Source organism: Chionomys nivalis, chromosome 11 (genome assembly GCF_950005125.1).
Source record: "Chionomys nivalis chromosome 11, mChiNiv1.1, whole genome shotgun sequence".
Taxonomy (NCBI): domain Eukaryota; kingdom Metazoa; phylum Chordata; class Mammalia; order Rodentia; family Cricetidae; genus Chionomys; species Chionomys nivalis.
The window spans coordinates 45500986-45513822 of record NC_080096.1 but is presented as its reverse complement, the minus strand read 5'-3'; the positions used below and the strand labels follow the sequence as shown (position 1 = coordinate 45513822).

Here is a 12837-nt window from a genome sequence, read left to right as displayed (position 1 = left end):
CTCAACAGGTTTTCAGTGACTCAGTTGATCTAAACCCCTTTTAGTCATCAGTCTGGTTGATTTCTCTTTCTTACTGTTTACTCGGGGAGGGAGGATGGGACCTAGTAAATCTGGTCAGTTTCAGGGACTTCCTGAAGCTATTTGAGTTGTCTACCTTCTGGCTTAAGGAACTTCTCTGCAGGATGTTTCCGTCTGGTAGGAAAGCCCTACAGAATACCTTTCACTGTGGAGCTGACAAGGTGTTGTAAAAATATAAAATGCTGTATCCCAGTTTGAAAGTGTGGTCATGTAATAAAAAGAGACACACATGAACTAAGAGGGAGTGGAGAGCATTCGCGAATGCCCGTGGCACAGACGACAGAGCTGGAAGACTGAAGGCTTGAGTGTGGTTGAGCTAGGAAGCCAGTGAACACGGGAGCAGTGCCCAGGTCAGGTCAAAAAGAGCTGCCTGCCAAGTCACGCTGGGGAGTGACTTTGGACCTTCCTGGCTACTAAAGGCGGCTTCACTTTTTCCATTCCCCGGTTTTCAATCAACATTTGGTGATTTCAAAATGCACACACACGAGCTTCAGAGCCTTGAACGGCTTCACCGTTCTTCCTGACCCCGCCTACTGTGCCTGTTGTCACAGGCATTCTCCAGACTTTGTCAACACTTGCACACCTGCTTTTCCTAGAAACTCAATGCGAAGAATTCCACACCTTGACCAACTTTCCCCTCAGCCACGCTAGTCCTGTCCCTCTGTAGCTTCAGGAATGATGCCCCATGAGTCTTGGCTTCTCTCTCTTGAGGTACCTGGTCTCATTCTTTGGGACCTCCCTTCTTTGTCTCCTTTATGAAAGATACCCGTGTCTTTTCCTAAGTTTTTCCCTGGTAGGTTGCTTCACTGGACATAGTCAGACCTCTCTGTGTTTGTGTCCAATATTGACACAAGTCAGTCTTCATTATCTCTCTTTCTACCGGGAAGTACCTGACCCCAGATTACCCAAAGGACTGGTGGGGAGCCTTTGGATGTTGCTTCACCCGGGAGAAGCAGACAAGATTTTTCAAGGAAAGCTACCCAGAGTCACTAGGCTTTTGCTACCTCACTGACCCTACCACAGTTTTCAGATTTATTCTAAAAGCAGATAAGCCCTCTCACTTCTGTTTTTCCTCAGATGCTGTTTCTTGACTCTAACTTATTTCTGGAGAGACTAGATATTACATAATTCCCATGTCAGTTGTTAGGCAGATTTTTGTTAGCTGGTAGGACAACGGGGATGGATCTTTCTCTTAATGGACTTTGGGCCCTACCTCCTATTCTTCTGGCAACGTAAGGAAGGCAAGACCGTCCTTAGCATTTAAATTGCTTTATTGAAAAGTGAAAATATCTAGGCTCTATGGAGGCCCACTAAGACAAAACTTATTTTGTCAGAAGAACAGAATCAAAATTCTACCTCTTGGCCTGGGGGGTGACATGACCTTCTAAATGACCTTCTTCAAAGAGTTACTATAGTTGTCCTGTCAATCACTGGGCCAGTAACCTACTCTTCACTCACTCAGACATTGTCAGAATCCTGTTTCCCCAACAGACTTGTGAGGTAAGGGGCAGACTAATTAGCCTCCTAGTGAGATAGTCTGTCTTACCCGGAAGCCCCTTCACCGCTCAGTGGTTTATGGAACCACTGCCTGTTCACTTTTCTTAGTTACTCAGAAAATCATAACTTCTTATTTTCTTTCTTTCTTTTTTTTATTAATTAATTTATTTAATTATTAAAGATTTCTGCCTCTTCCCCGCCACCACCTCCCATTCCCTCCCCCTCCCCCAATCAAGTCTTCCTTCCTCCTCAGCCCAAAGAGCAAGCAGGTTTCTCTGCCCTGTGGGAGGTCCAAGGACCACCCACCTCCATCCAGGTCTATTAAGGTGAGCATCCCAACTACCTGGGCTCTCACAAAGCCATTACGTGCAATAGGATCAAGAACCCATTGCCATTGTTCTTCAGTTCTCAGTAGTCCTCATTGTCCATTATGTTCAGCGAGACCGGTTTTGTCCCATGCTTTTTCAGTCCCCGGCCAGCTGGCCTTGGTAAGTTCCCGATAGAACATCCCCATTGCCTCAGTGTGTGGGTGCACCCCTCGCAGTCCTGAGTTCCTTGCTCGTGCTCACTCTCCTTCTGTTCCTCCTTTGGATCGTGAGACTTCAGTCCAGTGCTCCAATGTTGGTCTCTGTCTCTGTCTTCTTTCATCGCCTGATGAAGGTTAATATTCTAATTTGGATGCTGGCCAAACCCTAAGCATGCTCTCCCTGGCATTCTGGGTTTTCCCATTTTTCTCCATCTTCCACCACGCAGCTGCTCGTCGACCTCCAAATGCTTGCCTCCCTCTCTTCCTCTTTTTTATCTCACCCCTCCAGGTAGCTGCTGAGGTGTTCAGCTTTCCTGCCCTGGTGCTTTTCTCTCAAATTCCACCAAAATTATCCTTGAGCTTCCTTCTGAGTCTCCCTTGGGTTTTTTTTTTTTGTTTGTTTTTTTTTTTTTATTAACAGGCTCAGAACCTAGAGGGAAACCTCAGTTTCCCTGGAAACACTGGTTCCTTTTGTTTAATGGCTTTTTTCTTTGTTATCTTTTCTCTTAAAAAAGGAAATCATGAGAACCTTCACCATGTTCTATGGGTCGTTGGCCAGGGAGGGTGGGCCCTTTGGTCATGGCTTTGCTCCCATTGGTAATGCAGATGCAGAGGGCCAGCAAGCAAACTGCTTCCCAAGACGAGGAAATATTTAGAAAAGCAAGCATGAGCTGGTGAGAAGCTAGCTGATCTCAAACGAGGGGCTTGGGGTAGTTCAAACCTATCTTTACATTAATTTATTTGTGTGTATGTGTATATACATGTGTGGGTATGTGTGGGTGCATGTGTCACGGCACAGCCATGGCCAGAGAACTTGCAGGGGTCAGTTCTCTTTTTCATGGGTCCCAGAAATCAAACTCAGGCCATCAGGTTGATGACAGGTGTTTGTTTGTTTTCCAACTTGGAGATGTTGACGAACGGCAAGTATTTACTGAGGGTTTTTTGACTAGCTCCTTCTTTCAAATGATATAGCCAACTGTCTACCAGACTTGGGCATATGCACGTTTTCGTTCTGAGTTATGGGACATTGTTGTCATTCCCGGGGTGTCCCCAGTTGAGAAGGCAACACCAGTGGGTTGGTAGAGGGCGCAGAGATGAACCACTCAGGAGATGACTTCAGGGAACATTGTCTACTTTATTGCACGGGAGTGGCCACTTATATAGTGGAAGGAATCAAAGCAGGCTCTAAATTGCCCGAGTTGTCTATGGTGGGAGAAGTTTCCAGAATGCAGCATGGGGCTGGAGAACTTGGCGATATCGCTGAATTCAGGTGACAGAGAGAGGGATGCATAGGATGTGAGGGGACTCATATCCATGGGTAAAGTGCTTGAACCCAGGACATGGTCAGTGTGGACTCCTGAGCTGAATATCAGCCACCTCATGATGCCGGATAAGAAAAACTTGGAGAAGAGAAAATTGATTGCCAAGGGCTGTAATCTAGATAATTAATGGAATATATATGCATATATATGTACATATCATATATCTTTTTTTTTTTTTTGGATTTCCGAGACAGGGTTTCTCCGTAGCTTTTGGTTCCTGTCCTGGAACTAGCTCTTGTAGACCAGGCTGGCCTCAAACTCACAGAGATCCGCTTGCCTCTGCCTCCCAAGTGCAGGGACTTGGGTAGTGTACACCACTACCACCCTGCTTGTGGTGCCATTATTTTTTCAGTTCATGGTATGAAACTTCAAATAGTCAATTTGCAAAGCTAATGTGGGTGAAGTTACTCTTCAAAAGCTCTAAACTGGGGTTGGTTATCATCTTTCCTAAATTAAGACCTCAGGTGCCACACTTTGGTGGTATTTCATACCAGTTTAGCATAGACCTGGCTTAGAGAGTGCTGGTAATTTTATAGAGAAATTTCCTGGGAAGAAAAAAATAATTGTACCATTTATCAGAGTATCGAATGCACCTTCTATGAACCATGTCTGGCTGTTAGCAACAAATCTTGAGTTTTAAATACTTATGTCTCTATTTAGAAAATTTTGCACAAGGTAAGGTTTGTAAATAAGCCAGATTTAAAATCAATCTGACAGATGTTTTTGCATCATTATTCATTTTCAAGTTTGTTCATATATCTAAGAATTAAACAGATTGTAGCAACCTGTGTGCGCACACATGCTTGTGTGTGTGTGTGTGTGTGTGTGTGTGTAGGGGGTCAGAGTGCAGCAGTCCTCACATCCCACCTCGTTTTGAGGCAGGGTGTCCTGTTCGTTGCTGACAAACCAGGCTAGCTAGTCTGAGTGCTTCTGGAAGTCTCCTGCTTCTGCTTCCATTTTGCACTCAGAGTACTGCTCACAATCACATCCAGCTTTTAAGTGGGTTCTTTGAGTTTCAATTATGGTCCCTGCGATTGTGCAGCGAACACTTTACCCACTGAGCCATCTCCTCAGTCCCCGCCCTTCTCCTCTTCTTCACACTGTGCTTAATTCTTAGATGTATGAATAAACTTTACTTGAAAGCAAATAAGAGCTAAATAAGCAACACGTTACATATTTGAGTCTACTTTCTCGTTGCCCTATGAGAAATTCTGCAGCTCTTGTGAACATTGTCCTTCTATGTGAGGGATGGCTTGTTTTGAACAATTTGGTACTGTTAAATGTTGGCTTGTTGCAAGGTGAACTTACTATGGTTAGCGTGTGGAGGACCAGTCCCACTACATGGGTCAAGTTGGTTGACAGCGTTGTTCAGCTCTTAATCCCGAATCATTTTGTCTACTTGCTACATTCATTATAGAGAATGGTTAAATTTTCCACCAGTAACTATTACTAAGCCTATTTTTGCCTGTTATTAGATAAATACTTATTATGTACTTTTAGTGACCCCTCTTCACAATTTTTTTTGTTATGAATGATCCTCTTTACCATTGTAAATAATTATTGCCCTGAATTCAACTTTCTTGACGTCAATGTAGACATTCAGCTCTATTTTGATTTGTCTTGGAATAGCACATCCTTTTCTAATGCCCTCTGTTAGTAAATTTGCATTTTAATGTTAAAATTGATTTCTTATGAGAGGTTTGTAATTGGGTCTTTTTTTTTCTTCCCACTTTGCTAATGACTGCCTTCTAAGTGAAGCCTATTTGCATTTAATGACACTAACTCTATTCCCAAGCCTCTGTTTATTTTCTCATCTCATTATTTCTTGTCCTTTTCTTTTTTCCATTTTCTTTCTCAAAGACAGGGTCTCAAAGACAGGGTTTCTCCATGTAGCTCTGATTTGCCTGAACTTGCTCTGTAGACCAGGCTGACCTCAGACTCAGATCTGTCAGCCTCCAAGTGCTGGGGTTAGAGGTGTGTGCTGGGGTTAGAGGTGTGTGCTACCACTGCCTGGCTACTTTCCTCCATTCTTGTAGGTTATACATACTTATGTGTGTGTATACATATATATAAAACCTAATATATATATATATGTATATATATATATACACACATATATATTATTTTGTGTACATTGATGTGTTGCCCACATGTTGTCTGTGTGAGGGTGTTGGATCCCTTGGAACTGGAGTTACAGAGAGTTGTGAGCTGCCATGTGAGTGCTGGGGATTGAACCCAGGTCCCCTGAAAGAGCAGCCAGTTCTCTTAACTGCTGAGTCATCTCTCTAGTCCGTCTTTTAAGTTATGTTTTATGATTCCATTTAATCTTCTTTATTGACTAATTATTTTTAGTGGCTTTTGAATTAGGACATGTCTTAGCATCTAAGTGACCGAATACCACTTTGTACGTCATGTGACATTTCAGTTGAACACTCCCAGCTCCCCCAAGTTAGGTTGATAATGTCACATACTTTAGTCTAGTATCCCCACCCCCATGCTCACATTTCGCTCTTGTATTTAAATGCAGGCCTGAAGTCACAGATGATTTGTCCCGGGCCCCCTCGAGAGACAGTTTCCAGGCCCTGCAGTGCAACTGCAGTGTTCGGGGCTGTGACTGCGATGTGCCAGTGCCAAGAGCCAAACTCAACCACTCTCTTCTGATGTATTTGGAAATGACATCTGCCAGTGTCACTTTTCAGTCCCCTCTGATGTCAGTGCAGCCCTCACTTGTTGGTAAGTTGTGCTTCAGAACGACAATGGCTCTTACAAAAAAATCAGTCACGCGAAGGGGTTGAAAGGCTGCTTATGGGTTAAAGATTGTCACTGGCTTCCATCACTTCGAACAATACCGGAAATCATGGGAAATGTAGTACTGGGGATTCACAGGCAGCTTCTCCCTGTGTTCACAGTCGTAGATGTCTCTAACCTTAGCACCGAAGTGATCCTTTGAAGCAGCCGTGGCCTCTGTACGTCTTGGATTTAGTGGACGGATATGTATTATTTGACTCTGTTTACATCTCGGATAACTGTTTCTGAAAATTATTAGAAGCATTTTTACCTGAATTTATTCCTCCAAGAAATCTGTCTTAGGAGTCATGTGTGCAAAGATTATTATAGGGGCTGGAGATGCCACGGGAAGAAGGGCAGGGTTTCTACCCCCACAGCAGGCCTGGGTAGTGAGCAGAGGCAACCATTGATCAGTTAGCAGTCAGGCCATCCACTCCAGAGCCGGAGTACAAGACGGTCTCACATGGTGGAGAGCCCCATTTTCTTATTGCAGAGATCCTCAAGCCCCTTCAATAAACTTAAATATTTAGCTAATAGATATGAAAAGCACACAAGTATTAAGGTACTTACTTAGTTTTATATGCACGCTGATGTACATTGTGTTCAATTGTATGTTACTCAGCAGCTTTACTGATTTTTATTTCTATTTCCTGAAATGCCAACATACAACTCTTCATATGTGTGCATGTGTGTGGTGGGCAGGTCCATGTGGAGGTTAAAGGTCAATGTGGGGATTCTTCCTCTATTGGTCTTCCTTATTTTATTTTTTGTGACAGGGTCTCTCACTGAGTCTGGAGCTCCCTCCCACTTTGGCAAGACCAGCTGGGTAGGGAGCTCCAGGAATGCACCTATATTTGGCCCCTCAGCACTAGGACTGTAGGAAACACCACCATGCCTGGGCTTTATGTGGGTGCCAGGGATCCAAATCCATGTGATAGGCGCTTTACCAGCCCAGCCCCTTCCCCACCCTCTAATCAACGCTCCACATTGGCTTTTGATTCATGGGTCTTGCTGTCACTGGAAAAACTTTTCCATGTATCTGTTACAATTTTCCATACAGTTCCAAATGTTGCTTCTTTTTGTATGCCTCAAGATGTTTCTTTTGAACCCTTGTTAAACATTTTATTTTAACATTAGGACTTTCAAGTAATTTGTTCTCTAGAGATGTAGGCATGACTTTGTACAACATAGTGATAATAGCACCCAAGCAATGCAATTGTGAAATTATGTCATGGGGAACAAAATGTTAACATACTTATTTAGCATTGTGTTTTTATCTTTGCAAAGCTAGTTCTATCTAGTAATTTTAAAAAGCACCTAGATCAGCATTGCAGTTAATTTGTTTCCTAGGTAGAGTAGTTCAGGAAAAGTGTCAGCATTGGGTTTATATGTATTTGGAAACTCTTAATTCTATCCTAAGGCAGACATAATTTTAAGGAAAAATCAATTTCTTGTATTTGAACATAAAATTTCCAAAATTTGTAAATGCTGTGGAAGAACTAAAATGTATTATGTGAGAATGTGGATACAGTGATTATTATTTCTGTTATGATGGTTGTGGTAGTTTGAAAGAAAATGGCCCCAAAGGGAATGGTAGTATAAGGAGGTGTGGCCTTGTTGGAGGAAATGTGACATTGTAGAGGTGGGCTTTGAGGTCTCATATATTCTTTTTTATTATTTTTTTTATTGATTTTTATTGAGCTTGACATTTTTCTCTGCTCTCTTTCCTACCCCTCCACTCTCCTTCAATCCTCTTCCATGGTTCCCATGCTCCCAATTTACTCAGGAGATCTTGTCTTTTTCTACTTCCCATGTAGATTAGATCCATGTATGTCTCTCTTAGGGTCCTCATTGTTGTCTAGGTTCTCTGGAATTGTGATTTGTAGGCTGGTTTTCTTCGCTTTATGTTGAAAAACCACTATGAGTGAGTACATATGATAATTGTCTTTCTGGGTCTGGGTTACCTCACTCAAAATGACGTTTTCTAACTCCATCCATTTGCCTGCAAGATTCAAGATGCTATTTTTTCTGCTGTGTAGTACACCATTGTGTGAGTGTACCACATTTTTCTTATCCATTTTTTGGTTGAGAGGCATTTAGGTTGTTTCTAGGTTCTGACTATGACAAACAATGCTGCTATTAACATAGTTGAGCACATGTTCATGTAGTATATACATATCCTTTGGGTATATACCCAAAAGTGGTATTGTTGGGTCTTGAGGAAGGTTGTTTCCTAATTTTCTGAGAAATAGCCACACTGATTTCCAAAGGGGCTGTACCAACTTGCACTCCCATCAGCAATGCAGGAGTGTTCCCGTTACCCCACAACCTCTCCAACATAAGTTGTCATCAGTGTTTTTGATCTTGGTTATTCTTACAGGTATAAGATTGTATCTCAGAGTTATTTTGATTTGTATTTCTCTGATAACTAAAAATGTTGAGCATTTTCTTAAGTGTTTTTCAGCCATTTTAGATTTCTCTGTTGAGAGTTCTCTGTTTAGGTCTGTACTCCATTTTTTCAATTGGATTATTTCTTCTTTAGGTGACCAATTTCTTGAGTTCGTTGCATATTTTGAAGATCAGACTTCTGTCTGATGTGGGGTTAGTGAAGACCTTTTCCCTTTCTGTAGGCTGTTGTTTAGTCTTGTTGATTGTGTTCTTTGCTTTACAAAAGCTTTTCAGTTTCAGGAGGTCCCATTTATTAACTGTTTCTCTCAGTGTCTGTGCTACTGGGGTTATATTTAGGAAGTGGTTTCCTGTGCCAATGTGTTCAAGTGTACATCTCACTTTCTCTTCTATAAAGTTCAGTGTGGCTGGCTTTGATTCATTTGGACTTGAGTTTTGTGCATGGTGATGGATAAGGGTCTATTTTCATTCTTCAACATGTTGATATCCAGGGGCTGGAGAGATGGCTCAGCGGTTAAGAGCATTGCCTGCTCTTCCAAAGGTCCTGAGTTCAATTCCCAGCAACCACATGGTGGCTCACAACCATCCGTAATGAGGTCTGGTGCCCTCTTCTGGCCTTCAGGCATATACGCAGAAAGAATATTGTATACATAATAAAAAAAAAAACATGTTGATATCCAGTTATGCTTATACCACTTGTTAAATATGCTTTCTTTTTTTATTTGATATTTTTTGTTTCTTTTGGTAAGATTGCTGTTTTTACTATGTTAAGTCTACCTACCCAAGAGCATGGGAGATCTTTCCATTTTCTGGTGTCTTCTTCAGTTTCTTTCTTCAAAGATTTAAAGTTCTTGTCGTACAAGTCTTCCACTTGTATGGTTAGAGTTACTCCGAGATATTTTAGGTCTCATATCTTCTTAAACCACACAATCTAAAGGACAGAAAGAAACTGAAGTTTACCCTCAGTTTGCCTCTGACAATCTCCATCAATGGAAACACCAGTTCTTCAGAGAGGAATATTGAGACTGGTATGTGTGCAGAATTCAAGATCATGTTGTGTTTGAAATGACTATTAGAATCCTGTGCGGTATTGAATAGACAGTTTGATGTATGACTCCAGGGTTTAGGAGAAATATATATCTGGGAGTTGAATCTATGGATTCCATGAGATCACCCAACAGAATTCAGAATGTAAGAAATTAACAGGTATTAGTAAGAATGAAAACACTGTATTGTTTGAGAAACCATGTACAAAACAAAAAAAAAATTTCAACAAGAGTGTGTGTAGCTGTGTGGAATGCTGTTCTGAGAGGCAGAACAAACTTAATTGTAAAGTGACGTCAGAATTGCCATACAGTAGTGGTCTTCATAAGGACAGACTTTGAGATGGAGAGATGGAGCTGGCCAGTGTAGGCTGGTTAGGTGGGTGGGGCTGGGTGGAAGGAAGGTCTCCCAAGTGCTTTTGAAGACATTTCTCTGGCAGAGTAGATGACGTGGTAGTAATTACTGGGCTGGATATAGGAGAGCCAGGGGAAAATGTTTTTAATTTATTTTAAAATGAGCGTATAATGGTAGAAGATAGGAAATGTGAACTCGCTTGCAATTGTGTATAATTGCACTACTCTTTTTTTTTTTTTAATTTTTGTGTTGTTTTTGGTCCTGGGAACCCAGTAAAATTTATGTGGTGTTTAGTGTTTAGTCACCCTGCTTACAATAATCTAAACTTGTAATAAGTCACAAAAAATAAGTGTCAGTAGGTTTGAATAAATGAAAAGACAAAAAAAAAATCCCAAACAAAAAACTTTCTCTAAATTCCTGAGCAGATGGGATGCATGAGAACTAAGTCAATTTTGGTTGGAATACAGTTCAAACCAGTAAATTTGTTATTGTAATAGTAATTTCTTTTTTTTTTTTTTATATATATTTTTTTTATTCTTTTTTAATTAAAATTTCCAACTGCTCCCCGTTTCCCATTTCCCTCCCCTCCTCCCACACATTGCCCCCTCCCCCCTCTCCCCTCCCCTATCCCCACTCCTCTTCTCCTCCCCCCAGTCCATTCCCCCTCCCTCTCGCTACTGAAGAGCAGTCCAAATTCCCTGCCCTACAGGAAGACCAAGGTCCTCCCACTTCCATCCAGGCCCAGGAAGGTGAGCATCAAAACAGGCTAAGCTCCCACAAAGCCAGTTCATGTATTAGGATCGAAACCTAGTGCCATTGTCCTTGGCTTCTCATCAGCCTTCATTGTCCGCCATGTTCAGAGAGTCCAGTTTCAACCCATGCTTATTCAGTCCCAGACCAGCTGGCCTTGGAGAGCTCCCAATAGATCAGTTCCACTGTCACTGTGGGTGGGTGCACGCCTCGTGGTCCTGATTTCCTTGCTCATGTTCTCCCTCCTTCTGCTCTTCATTTGGACCTTAAGAGCTCAGACGGTTGATCCAAATTGGGTCTCTGTCTCTCTCTCGATCCATCGCCAGATGAAAGTTCCTGTGCCATTCTCCTTGGCCTCTCGTCAGCTCTCATTGTCCGCCACATTCCGAGAGTCCGGTTTTATCCCATGTTTTTTTCAGTAGCAGTCCAGCTGACCTTGGTGAGCTCCCAATAGATCGGCCCCACTGTCTCAGTGGTTGGGTGCACCCCTCATGGTCCTGACTTCCTTGTTCATGTTCTCTCTCCTTCTGCTCCTCATTATAACCTTGGGAGCTCAGTCCGGTGCTCCAGTGTGGGTCTCTGGCTCTATCTCCATCCATCGCTAGATGAAGGTTCTATGGCGATATGCAAGATATTCATCAGTAAGATTATAGGATAGGTTCATTTCAGGTTCCCTATCCTCAGGTGCCCCAATGAACTAACTGGGGACATTGCCCTGGGCATCTGGTAGCCATTCCGAGTTCAAGTCTCTTGTCACCCCTTAGGTGGCTCCCTTACCTAAGGTATGAGTTTCCCTGCTCCCCTATCCAACCTTTCTTTATCCCCATTCACCCCGATTCCCCCAGTTCCCCTCATCCTCTCCTTCACACTTTTCTCTCCCCATCCCCCCTCATCCCCATCCCACCCCACCCCCAAGATTCCAATTTTTTGCCCATCAGTCATGACTATTTCCCATAGCTGGGAGGATATCTATATGTTTTCCCTTGGGTTTACCCTGTAATAGTAATTTCTACAGGCTTAGAATTTCCTATTAATTGTACAAACCTTGTAAATATAGAGGTGTTCAAAGGACAAATACATGTACAGATTACCATTTATACACACTTCTAATCTGCCATAAATATGCTATTGACTATTTTTAACAACTCAGGGATATAAATTGGAGACTGACTCAGCATTTGAAAGCTCTTACTCCTGCAGAGGTCTCAAGTTCGGTTCCCAGTGCCCACACAGCATCCCACAACTCCCTGTGACTCTAGCTCCTGGTGTGGGGGGGGGGTCCAAGGTCACCTTCCGGTTTCCTAGGGTACTTGAATGTGTGTGCATGCATGTGCGTGCACACACACAAGCGCACACACACATAAAATAAATTTCATAAAATAATCAAAGTATGACTTGTGATAAACCTCTTGAGCTTCAGAAGTTAAACATTTTCAATATTCTACTACAATGTGATTTTTAATGACTGCTTGAATTTCCTTTATGCTATGAACCATAATTTATTAACGCAGTCTTTACCTGTAAGATATGTAAATTGTTTCTTCCCATATTTGAAAAGTTTTCATAACGATAGACATGATCAAATACTTCTGTATGCACATACACATACAGATGTTAATAAGCACGTGTACTTTTAAACTCAGAAATCATTTACCTCGTTAAAGTCCCCGTTAAGTTAAAAGACCCCACTCCTATGTCGAGAGACAGTCAGGGCCTTACAGTGGTCCATTTATTACATGGGAGTGTCTGTTCTGAGCTGAGTGGGCGTGTTTGGATTGGTATTTTACATGGACAGATATGCTGGCTTTTACCCAGGTCTGTGCATTTTCTGAGCAGTGTTCTGCATTCTGCTGTTGTCCTCAGGGCCAGTGAAAGCAGGTGCAGTGACTGCATCTAGGCAGAGACTCCAAGTAAGTTTGAAACTTACCAGGCCAAGTGAACTTAGGCAGACATTTTACAGAAGGGAAATCACATTTATCAAAACAACTCGCCTTACTGGTTTATAGTCTTTCCCACACAGGGGAAAGAGACCAAGACAGTGGTTTGCTGTGCTAAGTATGGTACAGAGGAAGG

At 42.3% G+C, this 12837-nt stretch overlaps 1 protein-coding gene across 2 annotated transcripts in view; it reads left to right on the top strand.

Annotated features, from left to right (window-relative positions):
* The window catches only part of Lepr (leptin receptor), an 87856-nt gene that overhangs the window by 34061 nt on the left and 40958 nt on the right, over positions 1-12837 (top strand). For both annotated transcript variants that reach the window (XM_057784008.1, XM_057784007.1), the window contains exon 5: positions 5951-6156. In XM_057784008.1, the coding sequence (XP_057639991.1) occupies positions 5951-6156 (206 nt within the window). The remainder of the gene's footprint in view (positions 1-5950; positions 6157-12837) is intronic.